General features: G+C 36.7%; 1 protein-coding gene across 1 annotated transcript; it reads right to left on the bottom strand.

Moving 5' to 3' along the window:
• Window positions 1-1,366: 1,366 nt before the first annotated feature.
• On the bottom strand, window positions 1,367-18,861 carry LOC117334544. Its single transcript, XM_033894225.1, has 14 exons — window positions 18,709-18,861; window positions 18,471-18,543; window positions 18,130-18,150; window positions 12,900-13,129; window positions 12,341-12,560; window positions 11,765-11,785; window positions 9,991-10,232; window positions 9,395-9,617; window positions 4,521-4,660; window positions 3,627-4,035; window positions 3,132-3,251; window positions 2,327-2,449; window positions 2,009-2,125; window positions 1,367-1,808 (listed from the first exon to the last, which is right to left on the bottom strand). Exons 2-14 carry the CDS (start codon window positions 18,535-18,537, stop codon window positions 1,522-1,524), a joined length of 2,220 nt encoding a protein of 739 aa, XP_033750116.1. The 5' UTR covers window positions 18,538-18,543; window positions 18,709-18,861; the 3' UTR covers window positions 1,367-1,521.
• Window positions 18,862-19,823: the final 962 nt, after the last annotated feature.

Genomic DNA, 19,823 nt, shown 5'->3' with positions numbered 1-19,823 from the left:
AGTCTACGTGTATACCGATAACACATGTACAACACTCCTAGTCTACGTGTATACCGATAACACATGTACAACACGTCTAGTCTACGTGTATACCGATAACACATGTACAACACGTCTAGTCTACGTGTATACCGATAACACGTGTACAACACGTCTAGTCTACGTGTATACCGATAACACGTGTACAACACTCCTAGTCTACGTGTATACCGATAACACGTGTACAACACGTCTAGTCTACGTGTATACCGATAACACGTGTACAACACGTCTAGTCTACGTGTATACCGATAACACGTGTACAACACGTCTAGTCTACGTGTATACCGATAACACGTGTACAACACGTCTAGTCTACGTGTATACCGATAACACGTGTACAACACGTCTAGTCTACGTGTATACCGATAACACGTGTACAACACGTCTAGTCTACGTGTATACCGATAACACGTGTACAACACGTCTAGTCTACGTGTATACCGATAACACGTGTACAACACGTCTAGTCTACGTGTATACCGATAACACGTGTACAACACGTCTAGTCTACGTGTATACCGATAACACGTGTACAACACGTCTAGTCTACGTGTATACCGATAACACGTGTACAACACGTCTAGTCTACGTGTATACCGATAACACGTGTACAACACGTCTAGTCTACGTGTATACCGATAACACATGTACAACACTCCTAGTCTACGTGTATACCGATAACACATGTACAACACTCCTAGTCTACGTGTATACCGATAACACATGTACAACACGTCTAGTCTACGTGTATACCGATAACACATGTACAACACGTCTAGTCTACGTGTATACCGATAACACATGTACAACACGTCTAGTCTACGTGTATACCGATAACACGTGTACAACACGTCTAGTCTACGTGTATACCGATAACACATGTACAACACTCCTAGTCTACGTGTACACCGATAACACATGTACAACACGTCTAGTCTACGTGTATACCGATAACACGTGTACAACACGTCTAGTCTACGTGTATACCGATAACACGTGTACAACACTCCTAGTCTACGTGTATACCGATAACACGTGTACAACACGTCTAGTTCCGTTAGAACGTGACAAACCATTCAACATGAAATAAGTTTGATCTTTTCGACATAAAAATTGCTCGAACTATGTTGTCTGAATTAGCCTTCTGAACCAATACAGTTGACATTTCCATAAAAAACAAGGGAAGATGTACATGAAAGTGTATATGTTCCTTATACCCAGACAAAATTATACTGAATATTTGACATTTGATCAATGAACCGATTACAATACAATGCACAACGACTCGGTGATGCAAATATAATCAAGTGTCATCAAAATGTGTTTCTTTAAGATTGTATTTGCATTAAAACATTTTGTTTCACAATTATCATCAGAATTAGGACTGAAACACCTTGTATCCATTCTTTCGACGGGGGTGGGGGTATAATAAAATATCACACGTTGATAACATTTTATGATAGTTTAATTCATGTCTGTTTACAGACGCAGGCGTTTCTCGTTGGTCTCTGACCTAGCGTTACTGTAATAATCCCGGATCCCAAGGCGCACGCGCGGGAAGAAGGCGGGGAAATAGTATTCTGGGTTCTGCTCCTCAATTATGACGGACGGGGCTATAGATGTTGGCGACTCTGGACGGCGGGACCGGTTGTTGAGTTCCGGAAGAAGTAAAACCACTTCCAAGATCATGATGAACGTGACAACAGCCATCCAGATGATGATACCAACAAACATGGAATAGGTCAGCATGTCTTCGTTCGTAGTGGCTGTTTAGTTTAAGTAATGATAGATTTAAAATTGATAGGATAAAAACAGACGTATGTCAAGGTCATACAGCAGTGTTGCGATATTTTTTTAGCAAAATGATGGAGATGGTTAGTACATACCAGTTCAGAATTCTGTTATAATTACCATACACATGTTTTACACAAATAAAAACCAATACATGATATGACGTCATACTTACAGAGACCTGCGACATTTGAAACAGTGCTGGGACCTAAACACATGTGCCCATCCCACGTGTTGATGCACATTTGGTCAGTGGAACAGTCGCCATTATTTTCAAGACATTCGTCGATATCTGACAATCAATTCATGAAAATCACTCTCGTCAATAACGGGACATTAGAAGTATTTTAACATACAAATCGTATTAATATATTCCGTGAAAAAAAACGACAGTTATATATAAAAGGTAGAAACATTAGAATTAATTGTATTCGAAAATTTATTTTACATTGCCATTATACAGTGTACTTCCGGTTCCGGTTAGGACACTTACCGTCACACCTATGTTCGTCTCTCGCCAGTATGTATCCCTGTGGACAGGAACATACGTAACTTCCGGCGGTGTTCTGACAGAAATACTGACAACCACCATTCTTTGTGATACACTCATCAATATCTGAGACAGAGGAATGGAAACATAAAACTTTTTAATAAAGAGACATTAGTATAAGCGAAATCTAGCCTCAAACTCCTTGTTCTAGCTATGCCATGCTTGTCTTCACCTAGGCAGCCAGGGTTCGATTCCGAGATCGGACATGAAAAGATATTTGTGTCACCTGTCTGACCACGTGGGTTCTCTCCGGGTACTCCGGTTTTCTGCCACACTAAGACCCCTCGAGCGCTTCTATCCGCGCCAACAAGAGCGATGACTTACAAGTTGGTATACTTGTTTCGATATTGTTGCAAATCATGTAAAGTTTACATTTATGAAATCCTGTGTGATAAACGGACAATGGGGACAGTTATAAATTAAAAGAAATTCATCAATTCAATTCAAAAATGTCTCCAAGTTAGTTGAAAACCTGTGTTTGCTTTTCCCATGAACAGACACGGTCATTTTGAAACGAAAACTCCTTGAAGCTGGTGGCTTCCCCAAACCCAATGGAAATCACGTGGACCGCAATATCCTTTCCGGAGCAACCAGGACATGTTGATCTCGGCCTCCCGAGAAACGCTAACCGCCCGGCAAGTGAGTGAACCACATATCTCAGATCTTCACCCTATAGCATTAGTTGACGTCCTACTGACTGATTGAACTCGCAGCCTTAAAGACGGAATGGCAGACAAGCAATACCTACCTCGGCAGTCTCCGTTATTTAGTAGATTGTAGCCCTGTCGACAGGTGCACGTGTACCCAACAGGGCTGTTTGTACAGCCATGGTCACAGTCCCCCGCGTGGATGGCGCAATAGTTCACATCTGAAATATTTATACACAGGATTCAGAATCGGTTATGTTTTGTGCTGAAGCAATGAGTAACTAGTCAGGTAATGCGTTAAAATTGTTATTAAATGGTGCATTTCAAAAACTTCAAAATGAGAGAACATGAAAAGATAATAATGCGCATGTGTGATAGTTTATGAATCAATTACACTTCTCAGTTTATGTGTGGACTGAATTTGCTGAATTTATATTGTCGTAAACGTGAAAAAGGTGTCGTTAATTTATTATTGACTAGAACCTCTGCTACCGTCAGTATGACAAAGAACAGAAAGGCATTAACGGCGACGATAATTAAAACCAAACTCTGTCAACTGATGACAAGTCCTTTAGTTTATCCCTGTACCTACTTACCAAAGGGATCCCAGACAGGGCCTCGAATTCCGGTTGATCCTGCTACACCTTCTACACCTACATCCCCTTGGGATCCCATTGGTCCCTTGTCTCCCAGTGGCCCCTTTATTCCTGCCTGGCCTGCTATGCCTGCCACACCAGTGGCCGCCGGAAGTCCGCTAATGCCTGTACTTCCGGCGTCACCCATATCTCCCCTATCACCAGTCTCACCCCGACTTCCGTGTGCCCCTAGTAACCCCTGTATGCCTGTACGTCCCCGAGGACCCTGAGGTCCCAAGTTGCCTGTGACGCCCCTTTCTCCGTTAATTCCAGTGAGTCCCTGGGATCCGGTGTTGCCTTGGAGTCCCTGCAGTCCTGTTGACCCTACTGGTCCTATAGGACCTGTCATTCCCCTGTCTCCAACAGCTCCCTAAGGCACAGTATATTACCATATGAACACCTCTACTATTAAGCAGGTTGGAACAATTAACACAAATAGGAAAATGAGGCTATGACCTAAAGTAAAATATTCAACCGGGGGTCAGACCCAACAATTACTCATAATTGACAATTATTAATCATAAGTGAATTGAGGGTCGGACCCTGGGGATAAATATTTCATTCTGGGTCATAGAAACGGGTCAAGTCCCTGTGTTATATACGACTTATCAGATCAGTCGTTAAAATTGACGCGGTCACCTACCCGACCACATGGATAATCCGGTTTCCTCCCACAGTAATGTACACCAGCGTTCACTTCCGTTCGGATAAACAACATTGGTTGATATAAGATTTTGGTTTTAAGGATTTGTTTCGCATTTGTACATAACGTACCGTTTCTTATCATTGATGCAGTGGCGAAGTAAGCAATTCCGCGAAAAACTTAATACCTTAGATAGAAATGCTGGGACCTACCATCATCCCAGTACTTCCGGTTGGACCAAAGCTTCCGGGCACACCTGTTGCCCCGGGCAGTCCAGTAACTCCCTCTGGGCCTGTGTTTCCTTGAGAACCTCGGTCTCCCGTGACGCCGGTCACCGGTTGGGGTATAATCGCTGTTACAATAAACAACAGTAGAATGACCCTATACATACAATAATAGGTATATTACCTCTTTTGAATGGTAGTTTTCTCGTTTTTGTACACATGTATTAACTTATGGAGTGTTGTGGTAAAAGAAAAGAAAAATATCATATCAACGTCAACAAGAAATATCTTTAAAAAGATGCTGGTGGTTATAATCAGAGACTTGTATATCAGATATATACGTCCTTGTTATAATGTAAAACTGCTGGTGAAATACATTAACGAACTTTTTTTTATTTTTATTTTTTGTTTTTGTTTTTCACATCCGGATTAAGAGAAAAAATGAGATTACAAAAGTGAATTCCCTGCTCCTTAACATATCTTCTGAATGTATCAACCTTGTCTGTATACATCTACCATCATGAAATTTATTTTTCTCAATATGATTCTGTTGAAACTCAAATTTCCAATTTTGTATATATATGTATGTGTTCTTGTTCTCAATGTACATATCATGTTCAATATCTTCTGCTGCTCACAAGCATATTTCCTTTTACACATCCCGATTTGCCACAATTTCATTTTCCAAGTCTATATATTTGACAATGGGTAATGGTTATATGTCTCATAGAATGGCAATCGGTACTTTTTACTCCAAAGCCTATGGTAGAGTTTTATTGAAATATTCATATCTTTTATTTTCTTATTATACATTTTATATGATTTTTACAAACATCTTAAAACAAAATTTCACCAAGTTTGCAGGCTTACTAAACACATTTTTGCTTTCACATCTAAACAATATAAATTTCATGTTAATCTTGCTATTGCTTTTACTACAACATATGGACATTGAATCAAATCCTGGTCCTGAGCCAGGGGAACTCTCAATTTTTCATTTAAACATCAGAAGTATACGGAATAAAATTGATTATGTGGAGAGTATCGCAGGAGAGTATGATATAATTTGTTTAACTGAAACCCATCTTGATTCTTCTTTACCAACAAGTGATTTATCTATGGATGGTTTTTACTCCCCTTTTAGACTTGATAGAAATTTTGCAGGAGGTGGTATAATGGTATATATTAATAATGCACTTAAAGTCAATAGATTAACTGTTTTAGAAACTCCTGGTCTTGAAGTTATGTGGTTTGAAGTGTTTCTTCCTGAAGGGAGGAAAATCATTATAGGAACTGCTTATCTGTCAAATTATCATGATGCAAATCATTTTTGGAATATACTCCGTATCTCTTTAAACTACGTCAAGGACATTACTGATGAAGTTATATTGTTGGGTGATCTAAATGTAGATTTGCTAACAATTTCTCAAAATCATGTTTTTGCAGATATTATTGATACTTTTAATTTGACTAATGTAATATTAGAACCTACCCGAATAGGTCCTACAAGATCAAGTTTACTTGATCCTATTTTATTATCAGATTCTCTTATTTGTATAGACTCTTCTGTTATTGAAACTGATAAAGATTTTACTGATCATGAAGCTTGTGTTGTTTATATTGAAGTTCCTTTTAAAATAAAACCTGTATTTAGAAGACGAGTATGGCTATATAAAAGAGCAAATTTTGAATTATTTAATGATCTTATCAGGAAATATGATTGGAACACTCTTTTTACAAATTGCAAATCAGCAGATTCTGCCAGTGTAGAGTTTACCAAAGTTTTCCTTGATTTTGCTAATACATGTATACCAAATAAAGAAGTTACTATTAGGCCCAAAGATAAGCAATGGATGAATTCTGATTTGAGAAAAAATATGAGAATACGTGATAGGTTGAGGAAAATAGCAATAAATTCCAAGCATCCAAGGGACATAACAATTTTTAAACGACAGAGGAATAAGGTAAATAACATGAAAAAATTTGCAAGAACATCATTTTATGATAATGTAGGTGATCTTATTGATTATTATTATTCAGGAGATCCTAAAAACTATTGGAAGCTAATAAAGAGACTTATAAATAATTCAGGGACAGAGTCTATCCCTACTCTTATAGACCCAAACACTGGTCATATATCTGTCGATGATAAAGACAAGTCAAATTTATTAAATGAATATTTTTGTAGTATTACTAATATTGATGATAATAATAGTGAAGTGCCTGTCTTAGAGCCAAAAACTAACAGCTCTTTAAATTCCTTATTAGTTACTTCTAATGAAATTTGTGATGTTTTAAAAAATTTAAAGCTTGGAAAAGCCTCAGGTGAAGATGGTATAAGTCATCATATGCTTAAATACACAGCATATACAGTTTGTAAACCCCTTGAACTTCTTTTTAATTTTTCTTTATCTACTTGTATTTTTCCAAATATATGGAAAACAGCTAAAGTTATGCCCCTCTTTAAAAAAGGAGATAGGCATTCTATATCAAATTATCGTCCCATATCTCTTCTCTCTACTGTTGGGAAAGTGTTAGAAAGGGTTATTTTTAAGCACTTGTATAATTATTTTTTTGAAAATGCATTATTTTATCGGTTTCAAGCAGGATTTATGCCTGGAAATTCAGCAGTATACCAACTAATTGAAATTTATCATAACATTTGTCTAAATCTAGAAGAAAAGAAACATACTTGTATGATTTTCTGTGACATTTCGAAAGCCTTTGACAGAGTCTGGCACAAAGGTCTCCTAACAAAGTTAAATTCATATGGTATTTCAGGTAACCTCTTGTCCTGGATAGAAAACTATTTATGTAACAGACAACAAAAAGTATATATTAACAGTTCATCTTCTGATGCTGGTATGATAATGGCTGGAGTTCCCCAGGGCTCAATTCTAGGACCTCTTCTTTTTTTAATATATATTAATGACATAGCTGATGAACTTGAGTCAACAGCACGTTTATTTGCTGATGACACTTCTCTTATAAAGTCGTCTTCTTCATGCCGAGAAATTGAATTAGTTTTAAACAGAGATTTAGAAAAATTAAATCAGTGGGCAAAAACTTGGCTTGTTTCTTTTAATCCTAATAAAACTGAGATAATTTTTATATCAAACTCCGACAATATTGAAGAAAATCTTGATTTAATTTTTGATGGAACCTTTTTAAATTTTAGTAGTTTACATAGACATCTTGGAGTAATATTTAATTCAAATGCTAAATGGTCTGACCACATTGATGAGATATACAAATCAGTAATGAAAAAAATAAATGTTTTAAGGAAAATTAAATATATGTTAAAGCGTGATGCTCTTTTAAGAATTTATAAGTCATTTATTTTACCTGTTCTGGAATATGCATGTGAGGTTTGGGGCGGATGCTCTCAAGCTGACTCAGAAAAGTTAGAGCGGGCTCAGCTTGAAGCAGCTAGAATAATAACTGGTCTACCATCTTATACAAGAAAAGAATTTTTATATTTTGAAACATCTTTGGAACCACTTTCAGACAGAAGAGCTAAAAGAAATCTTCAATTACTTTATAAAATAAAAAATAATATGACTCCAAGTTATCTATCTAACTTATTACCTCCTTCAGTGGGAAATAATAACCCTTACCCTTTAAGAAATAAGGACAATTTCAGAATTCCAAATTACAGACTCTCTTCTACAATAAACTCCTTCTTTCCCTCTACCTTAAGAAACTGGAACAATTTAGACGACAATGTTAAATCCATTTCTCTTTCTTCTTTCAAACTAGCTCTCTCTCAACCTATTTCTACTAGTCTGCCTTGCTACTATAATTATGGTGAAAGAAAGTTTAATATAATACATACAAAATTAAGATATAAGTGTAGTTCTCTTAAGGATGATCTTTTTCGTGTAAATTTGGCAGAGGACTCTATTTGTGTAAACTGTGGTAACATTTGTGAAAATGTGCATCATTTCTTTTTTGAATGTCCAATATATGCTACTGCTCGTGCTGAAATGTTCCAATATTTTAATGATTTAAATATACATGTAAATTTAAATTTGTTATTATATGGTAATGAAAACTTGGCTTTGGAAGTAAATAGTTATGTATTTGGATATGTGCAGTCTTTCATAAAGTCCAGCAGAAGATTTTGAATATATATACTTGTATCTCTTTATTATGTAAATGTATATTGTATGTTAAATTATCCATTTTTCCTCCTAATTGTTACATGATTTACTATATATTATACCTATGTCATTACTTGTAAATATTAACATGTTGAATGGAGAAGGCTTCATAAGTTGTAATAACTTGTGCCTAATCCTATTGTTCTTGTTTAGACAATAAAATATGTTTAAAGTCAAACGAACTAATTAATTAATGCGTTTCAGCACGGATAACAAAATTATATCAGTTTGAATCATTTATGATGATAAAAAGACTGCATTGAATATATACATCCACTTATCCAGCTTGCATACAATCTTGATTTTGTTTCGTCTTTAACGGCATATCTGCATTTTGCATTTACCGCTACATTGACCAATCACATACTTCATCGTGACCAGTAACGCCACCTGTCGCGTCATATCTGGGGACAAAAGAATATTATACGGCTATGCCGAAAAAGAACTATTGGACGAGTAATGTCGATATAAAGACCCATTTACACGGTTTGTTTTCCACATTTGGTTTGACCACCTGTGGTAAAACATGCCGTGTAAGATAGCCATCAGCAGGCAGATCTGCCAAGCAGACCGAATGGAACATGTTCTATTTCATATGGAAAAGCAGACGTAACTGACCACAAGGTACACAATGACGCGTCATAAGGAAAGCCGCTACGGGGATTTAAATTTTTTTTTTTTATAAATCAAACAACTCACCGTCAATTTCCACCATTACAGAAAATCTGTGCGTGACTTGGAAATGGTGGAACACAACTTCCGCTCCCTCGATCGCTATTCCAGCCCGGAAGTCAGCTGAACTTGATGGGGACATTCGCGCGGGGACGGGAGTAAACTCAAACACCACACATGGCGTTGGCGACACGTCCACAAAAACGATCCGATCATCAGCGGTCACAATCACGGGTTCTGTTACATCTACCTACACATACAAAACAACGGCAAGATATCAACGGATATATTTATAACAGAGTGTGAAAAACAGTGATTCCTCGTTCATTTCCGTCAAAGCTCGGAATCAAACTCTCGAATCTTGACGGAATTAGTCGAGTTGTTGTGATAAGGTCGGAAGCGCATAGGATGAAATGCATGAAAACACCTGAAATTAAGTGCATGGATAAATTAAGATTAAAATGTGCGTGTTATTGAGATGTTCCCCTTGCTTGGGGGCAGATCAAAGAAATCTAACCAGAGAAGCCGGGACAGTGAAATATACAAGAGTCTCGTCTGAGCTTCATTGCTCTAAATACAGGCGTTCTCTCGATTTATAAGGAAAAAAATGAAAGTATGCTTACCGTGTAGTACCCTGTCGCTGAAAAGTTCTGCATTTGTGTTGTGTACTTCATCCTGTACGTCAAAGTAGCCGTGTCTACCGTTTTCCACAACTGTAAATACACCTGGCAGTCATTTCCGAATATGTTTACGTGGTAAGCAATAAGGCGTCCAAACATTAGGCTGATATCACGCAACATGACGCCGATACCCGACGCAGAGGACAGCAGCACTTCAGTACCGGTTTGGTTAAAACCGAAATAAGCTGGAAAAGACGACAGCCAAGTTGTATAGTAAAATAAGCTAGAACAGATGACAACCAAGCCAAAATACAAAATAAGCAAGAACAGGCGACAGTAAAGTTAAATAGGAAACTAAGCTAGTGTAGACGACAGTCAGGATAAATAGTCAAATAAGCTAGAACAAACAACGACCAAGCCAAAATGCAAAATAAGCTAAAGCAGGTGACAGTCAGGTTAAATAGCAAAGTAATTTAGAACAGACGACAGTCAAGTTAGATAGCAAAATAAGCTAGAGCAGACGACAGTCAAGTTAGATAGCAAAATAAGCTAGACCAGACGACAGTCCAGTTAAAACCAAAAGCAGATAGAACAAGCCACAGCCATGTTAAAACGAGAATAAGCTATAATAGACGACAGACACAGTTTAAAACTGGAATAAGCCAAAACAACCCGCAGTCACGGTTTAAAACCAAAATGAGTTAGAACAGTCCAAAGTCACGGTTTAAAACCAGAATAAGCTAGAACAGACCACAGTCACGGTTTAAAACTAGAATAAGCTAGAACAGACCACAGTCACGGTTTAAAACCAAAATGAGTTAGAACAGTCCAAAGTCACGGTTTAAAACCAGAATAAGCCAAAACAACCCACAGTCACGGTTTAAAACCAAAATGAGTTAGAACAGTCCAAATTCATGGTTTAAAACCAGAATAAGTTAGAACATACCTCAGTCACGGTTTAAAACTAGAATAAGCTAGAACAGACCACAGTCACGGTTTAAAACTAGAATAAGCTAGAACAGACCACAGTCACAGTTTAAAACTAGAATAAGTTAGAACAGGCCACAGTCACGGTTTAAAACTAGAATAAGCTAGAACAGACCACAGTCACGGTTTAAAACTAGAATAAGCTAGAACAGACCACAGTCACGGTTTAAAACTAGAATAAGCTAGAACAGACCACAGTCACGGTTTAAAACTAGAATAAGCTAGAACAGACCACAGTCACGGTTTTAAAACTAGAATAAGCTAGAACAGACCACAGTCACGGTTTAAAACTAGAATAAGCTAGAACAGACCACAGTCACGGTTTAAAACTAGAATAAGCTAGAACAGACCACAGTCACGGTTTAAAACTAGAATAAGCTAGAACAGACCACAGTCACGGTTTAAAACCAGAATAAGTTAGAACATACCTCAGTCACGGTTTAAAACTAGAATAAGCTAGAACAGACCACAGTCACGGTTTAAAACCAGAATAAGTTAGAACAGGCCACAGTCACGGTTTAAAACTAGAATAAGCTAGAACAGACCACAGTCACGGTTTAAAACTAGAATAAGCTAGAACAGACCACAGTCACGGTTTAAAACTTGAATAAGCTAGAACAGACCACAGTCACGGTTTAAAACTAGAATAAGCTAGAACAGACCATGGTCAAGTTAAAACATAAACTAAAAGATGACAGTATGCTTACATTGTATTTATTGGGAACTTGTTGATCGCTGGATTTTAACCAGTACATCTGTATATATAAAGTACATAGAAATATTAACTTACCAACAGTGGATGGCTGTGTATCTACAAACAAACAAAGGAAGCTGTGAACAGTATCAACCTACCTGTCCTTATTAGAACGTAGAATGCGCCGACGAATACACGTGTTTACAATCTTATACGTGGATACACCATGTTGCAAAATAAATGCATTATTAAAGCATGTCTTGTTACAATTACAGGAAATGTCAGGAGGAAACCTTTATCTATAAACGAGTATACTGAGTATTGCTAAAGCTACCGGCCCCCGCTGAAAATTTTAAGAGTGACATTGACCTTGACCTAAAAACCATGGAACTCGAATTTTTCTGAGATTTCTGTAGTTCTTTATCATTGTGAGAAGTTTGATCAAAATCCCTCAAGGAATGAAGCCGCTATAAGCGTCACGTACACAGGGGCTTGGCACGATTTTCCAAATGATGGTCCATATATATATGTATTATAGTGACAATACATATATATATGGACCATCATTTGGAAAATCGTGCCAAGCCCCTGTGGTCACGTACACACAGGTACGTCCATACGTGCAAAACTGACCGAGAGTTAACTTGAAATAAAAAGGTCCAGACTGCCTACCCTGTATAACGGCCATTATTCCGTAATGGCTGGTATCCTGGTACGGTACGAACGTGTAGGTGTTGCCCGTCGTTGGTGACAGGCTAAAGAAGTAGATCATGGATGACGACAGTGGGTTGATGACGAAGTTAAAGGATACACATTCTCCTATGCTCGTGGCAGTAAAGCCCAGTATCTCGGATCCTGTCAGATTGATAGCATTTCCGAGTCCCAGGTCTACCTGTAGTGTGATGGACGTATAAACCTAAAGCTGGTGGGTTGGGTCAGTTCGGACCCAGAGGGTCGTACCAAAATATATGTGAGGCGGTGCGCATTTTACATGGGATGAAGCATTTTTCTTTATTTTTTTTATCGGAATTTTAATATGGAACTACTTATACTTACCAGTTATCAATTCCCATCAGGAGTAATTATTCTTTGTATCAGTGATATTCTGAACGATCATTAGTAATTTTGAGAATTTCTCTTGAGATAATAGCTACCCTTTATGTCAGCGTTACCTTAGTACACTGCCCGAGCGGACTTTTATAGTAATACCCCAGGATAAGTTGGACTCTACCTGCTGCTGTCCGTCCGCAAGGAAGGACAAATCCGCTGTAGTGAAGAGAAGGGTGTGTTCCTGGAGAGTGACACGAGTCCACAGTTGTAGCTGAAAGGAACAGTTGGCGTCCGTGGTCACTAGAAATCCCGTCAGCCAGCCGCTCGGCAGATCGACTCCGGACAGAATTACAGTCTTTTGACCACTCAGGGTATTAGGGGTAGCTGTCGTTATGTTGTACCCCACGTAGGCTAGATAAATAACAATTACATCAAACTTACAATATTAAATGTAACAATTAACTAGCATCATATCCAAAATAGTATAGTCGTTAACGAGACTAGCATCACATCAAAAATAATATAGTCGTTAACGAGACTAATATCACATCATAGTATAGTCGTTAACGAGACTAGTATCACATCATAGTATAGTCGTTAACGAGACTAGTATCACATCATAGTATAGTCGTTAACGAGACTAATATCACATCATAGTATAGTCGTTAACGAGACTAGTATCACATAGTATAGTCGTTAACGAGACTAGCATCACATCTAAAATAGCATAGTCGTTAACGAGACTAGTATCACATCATAGTATAGTCGTTAACGAGACTAGTATCACATCATAGTATAGTCGGTAACGAGACTAGTATCACATCATAGTATAGTCGTTAACGAGACTAATATCACATCATAGTATAGTCGTTAACGAGACTAATATCACATCATAGTATAGTAGTTAACCAGACTAGTATCACATCATAGTACAGTCGTTAACGAGACTAGTATCACATCATAGTATAGTCGTTAACGAGACTAGTATCACATCAAAAATAGTATAGTCGTTAGCGAGACTAGTATCACATCATAGTATAGTCGTTAACGAGACTAATATCACATCATAGTATAGTCGTTAACGAGACTAGTATCACATCATAATATAGTCGTTAACGAGACTAGTATCACATCATAGTATAGTCGTTAACGAGACTAGTATCACATCATAGTATAGTCGTTAACGAGACTAATATCACATCATAGTATAGTCGTTAACGAGACTAGTATCACATCATAGTATAGTCGTTAACGAGACTAATATCACATCCAAAATAGTATAGTTGTTAACGAGACTAGCATCACATCATAGTATAGTCGTTAACGAGACTAGTATGACATCATAGTATAGTCGTTAACGAGACTAGTATCACATCATAGTATAGTCGTTAACGAGACTAGTATCACATCATAATATAGTCGTTAACGAGACTAATATCACATCATAGTATAGTTGTTAACGAGACTAGTATCACATCATAGTATAGTCGTTAACGAGACTAATATCACATCCAAAATAGTATAGTCGTTAACGAGACTAGTATGACATCATAGTATAGTCGTTAACGAGACTAATATCACATCATAGTATAGTCGTTAACGAGACTAATATCACATCATAGTATAGTCGTTAACGAGACTAGTATCACATCATAATATAGTCGTTAACGAGACTAGTATCACATCATAGTATAGTCGTTAACGAGACTAGTATCACATCATAGTATAGTCGTTAACGAGACTAATATCACATCATAGTATAGTCGTTAACGAGACTAGTATCACATCATAGTATAGTCGTTAACGAGACTAGTATCACATCATAGTATAGTCGTTAACGAGACTAATATCACATCATAGTATAGTCGTTAACGAGACTAGTATCACATCATAGTATAGTCGTTAACGAGACTAATATCACATCCAAAATAGTATAGTCGTTAACGAGACTAGTATCACATCATAGTATAGTCGTTAACGAGACTAGTATCACATCATAGTATAGTCGTTAACGAGACTAGCATCACATCATAGTATAGTCGTTAACGAGACTAATATCACATCAAAAATAATATAGTCGTTAACGAGACTAGTATCACATCATAGTATAGTCGTTAACGAGACTAATATCACATCATAGTATAGTCGTTAACGAGACTAGTATCACATCATAGTATAGTCGTTAACGAGACTAGTATCACACCATAGTATAGTCGTTAACGAGACTAGTATCACATCATAGTATAGTCGTTAACGAGACTAGTATGACATCATAGTATAGTCGTTAACGAGACTAGTATCACATCAAAAATAATATAGTCGTTAACGAGACTAGTATCACATCATAGTATAGTCGTTAACGAGACTAGTATCACATCATAGTATAGTCGTTAACGAGACTAGCATCACATCATAGTATAGTCGTTAACGAGACTAGTATCACATCATAGTATAGTCGTTAACGAGACTAATATCACATCATAGTATAGTCGTTAACGAGACTAGTATCACATCATAATATAGTCGTTAACGAGACTAGTATCACATCATAGTATAGTCGTTAACGAGACTAGTATCACATCATAGTATAGTCGTTAACGAGACTAGTATGACATCATAGTATAGTCGTTAACGAGACTAATATCACAGCATAGTATAGTCGTTAACGAGACTAGTATCACATCATAGTATAGTCGTTAACGAGACTAGTATCACATCATAGTATAGTAGTTAACGAGACTAGTATCACATCCAAAATAGTATAGTCGTTAACGAGACTACTATCACATCATAGTATAGTCGTTAACGAGACTAGTATCACATCATAATATAGTCGTTAACGAGACTAGTATGACATCATAGTATAGTCGTTAACGAGACTAGTATCACACCGACAGCATGGACAGATACATAGTGTTCTCCGTTATAACCAAGCAGTGTATTTTTAACGAACCGTAAAGTTATTTCTCATAGTAAACTGAACGTGAAACTGAACACCGGAAATGACGTTGCATATATGGGGCGCCATTTTACTTTTAATTCCCATTTAGTGATATAACTTTAACAACCGACTAAGTGATATCATTTATTTAAGAAATAATAAACGATGATTCGTGTATTGTTGCAGGATATACAACGAGGACGAGAATATTTTGGAATTAAATTAATAACGAAGGCCGCAGGCCTGAGTTATTAATTAAAATTGCAAAATATCCGAGTCCGAGTTGTATATGATGCAACAATACACAAGTCAAAGTTGATTATTTCTATTCTACCATGTACTGTTTAGTTCTGAGATCTACCTCTTCCTAATAGAAAAACGTCAAAGAAACCCCGGGAAATGTGTCGCTACATGGCTGTTACAATTCATACGAAACGATAAGGCGCGCGTGCTAATTAATATTCAAAAGCTGACGTCAATCCCAAGTCAGTTGACGGCAACGTTACGAGAACTTTCGGGGACGTCGGCCAGCAATTCATGTAGAAATGCTCCCCAAAGGTTGCCTGTGGAAATTGACCTTACAACATATTGTTTAGCAAAGTCTGTTCAGGGTTGATAGAAATTAACAATCTGGCAAAGAGCTTTCTCCGTTGTAAAATACACGGTCTCCGACGTTCAAACGTTTTGGCACCGCCATGTTTGTTTACAAATGCACGATTTTGGAGGGGGGAAATTGTAACAGCCGTGACTCACGAGCGTGTATTATTGACACGAGAGTGGATTACTGGCAAAGTCGTTTAAGTGATATCACAAAGTCGTTTAAGTGACATCACATAGTCGTTTAAGTGACATCACAAAGTCGTTTAAGTGACATCATACTCGTTTAAGTGATATCGTTTAAGACTAAGTGATAAAGGCGCCCATAGTCAGTGCAATGACTCTACAGTATCGATAAAAAGCAAGTGGCTCAAAGGGCCTGTTTATAGTTATAAAAAGCATCCAATGCATTTGATCTTATCGTGTCGATAGGTTTATTACATGTCAGATTTTTCTGTCGTGTACATCTCCATTTCTTTATTTAGGAAGAAGTCCGATATATTTGATTCATGTGACCTTTCAGTTGGACAAAGGTCATGAAACCGCACAATAGTGAACAAGCCTACAGGCAAAGAAGTGTATGCAGTATAGCATCATATTGTGCTCCCGAACATCTGGGAATAATCATATACATGTACGAGTTCATGTACTGTTTGGTGGGTTTCTGTTGCATTTTTAATCGATAGAGAAATTACATTTGATTTTCAATATTTTTTTCTAAAATGAATTTGCGTAAAATATATTACTACTAAATAGAGCTTGTTTGTTCAAAATCGATATTTTGATCCACTTTCGTCGGAATTAATGCAAAGAAAAACTATGTGCGCATGCTTGCACAACAAAAATATTCCAATTGTAGATTGAAAAAAACATCTAAACCAACGACAGGTAAAATATTCTAAGATAAAAGTAATTTGGTCAACTGCAGATGACTGGCTCCTTAAAACACCAACAATAACTAAGGTAATATCGTATGTCATAAATTTGTAAATATCACATGCATTTCGTTGCTATGGTGGGCAATTGGTTACTAAGGTATATGTTTACATGGTTATCACTTGAAGTTAATCAAAGTCACAACTTTTGACCAAAGTATTAACATGTAAATGGATACTTCTGCAGAAAACAGAAATTTAAAAAATCGAAATAATATGTATGTGTATATGCATTACATGTGGTTGCTAAGGTGAATATTTGGTTGCTAAGATAGATTGTTGATGATATCACAAGTTAATAACGACCAACTCTAGTTACAGTCCATACGATATACAGTAAAACCTCGCTTTATCGCCACCTTCCTTCTCCGCGATTTTGACGATATACACTGTTTGATTTGGATGTATTTAAATAAGGATACTTTTGTGAAAGTACGTATCTAGCATTGTCGCTCTTGGTGACATGGCATTAAAACTGCCCTAAATATGGCCCGTTTCTAAGGGCCGTTGCTAAGCAACAACACACGAGGTCGCTTAATTAAGTACATTTTCAAATGCAACAATACTAGGGTAAGATATTGTGTGCGTTTTGTTTATTTTGGAAATGGGGTCAAAATTGACCCTTATTGCATACTACATTTTAAACTCAACTCCCCTGTATCTCTTGGATAACAGAAAGTGGTTTTAAACACATTTGGTCTATTTTACATTGAAAATGGTGTTCAATGACAAACTGAAAAAAAGAAAACATTTTCCTTATTGCCTAACATATTTGACCTCTGAAATCTTGAATGGATGTGAATGCCAAATGACTCCAGCCTTGATAAAAACATTGTCCAAGAAAAACGCTGATGCCGGACGTTATGTTGTATTTTTAAAATGTTGTATTGTAAAAAAAAAAAGAAAAAAAAAAGTGAAATGTAATTGGTGATACTTACTGGCATTCTGACTCAGGGAAACTGAAAAAGACGATAAACAGACAATACCTCGTGGACTTACAAACAGTGTATTTAATTATAATAATAATAGTTAGTATGATATGATCGTTATAATATCTATATTATAACTAAGTGTAATAGGCTAAATTGGTTACTCGTTAAATTCTAATTCTAAAAGTATATGTAGACTATGATTTAACTTAGTATTTCGTAAAATTCACATGCATTTGGCACAAATTATATTCATATGAATCATAAATGGTTTGGAATTTGTATCAAACCCCTGTGGTAAAATGTATTGTTAATCTATCAATGTATTTTTCAAGTATTTATGTACTTACCTTTACAGGTTGAAAGCACTAGTACCAACACTCCGAAACGGATGGTATTTCTGTTACCAATACCCATGCTTCACTGCAAAAACATACGCTTTACGTATCAATCGATTGATATTTTCGTTGGTTGCTGGCATGGATTTGACGTTCTAAGGGAGGTAACTACAACATAATATAGCACATTCCAAAAAAATCGAGTTGGATATTAATTTTAACGTCTAAGTTCTAACACAGAAACACTTACCGAAATCAAATAGTACACACTTGTATATGTACCTGTAACTACGGACAATTAACATCCAGACGGGCTTTCCTTACCGGTGTATAGCTATTCGACAGTCACTCAGACACGGCAAGGTGCACGCTCTGTGCGCGTACACGTGCAGATCTAGAGACGATCTACCCATGGGCCAACCGTAAACAATCAATCTTGTCTCTATAACTCCTTTTCAACGGTGACTTTCATATCTCCATACCCAAACCAGAATACAAATTTTACTAAACACAAATAGGGAAAAAGGGACATTTTTTGTTTGTTTGATATATATATACATACACATGACCCCAAAGTAGACAGACTTCGAATTCGATAATAATAATTCCACGATGAAAAAAGTGTAAAATGAATAAACATTTAAGCGCAGACATAGACAGGTTTTGACTACCAGACAATAACGGGTAGGTTATCATTTTATGTCAAGGTAGTAATTCCTTTCAAATCATGATTTTTTTTTAACGATTCCAGTATCTGTAGCCGCCATTTCAGACACAAATAATGCATTTCTGTATGTAAATATTAAAGCAGCACCCCGTCCGTAATTTATACTAAAAAGTATGTAGTCTACACACAGTGCATTCATTTGTGATAAATTATATGAAGTAGAATCAAATCAATAGTGGACATTTTAACAAAACGAACTTTTACAAGTGGACCCTAAAACCATAGGCGTCTGGTTCTGGTTAGTATTTATAGAATAAAAATATTTGCCTTTACTCCTGCTATATCCTGTATATGATAAAGTAGGAGTAGCGGCTAATATTGTTTCTAATTATACTAACCAGTAGCAGACGCCTGTGAACTCATAGATGCTTGACAAGTTACGTTCCTATGTCCCAGAAAGACAGAGCATTTGTCAATATCTTTTTGACGCACCCTACGGTTAATTTTTCATTCTGAGTCAATAAGAGCATACGTGTCAAGCCCCTGTGGTTATACAAGTAGAAAAACATTTTTTCTACAGGACATAAAAAAAACTAAAACTTGGGACTCGTAGATTACCGGGCTTATAATGTGACTATTATTTATATAAATCTCCGATACGATTAATCATCCAGATTTTTTTCAAACATCAATTTCGA

This window comes from Pecten maximus, chromosome 9, assembly GCF_902652985.1.
Source record: "Pecten maximus chromosome 9, xPecMax1.1, whole genome shotgun sequence".
NCBI classification, from domain to species: domain Eukaryota; kingdom Metazoa; phylum Mollusca; class Bivalvia; order Pectinida; family Pectinidae; genus Pecten; species Pecten maximus.
This window is presented reverse-complemented; position numbering and strand designations above follow the sequence as displayed.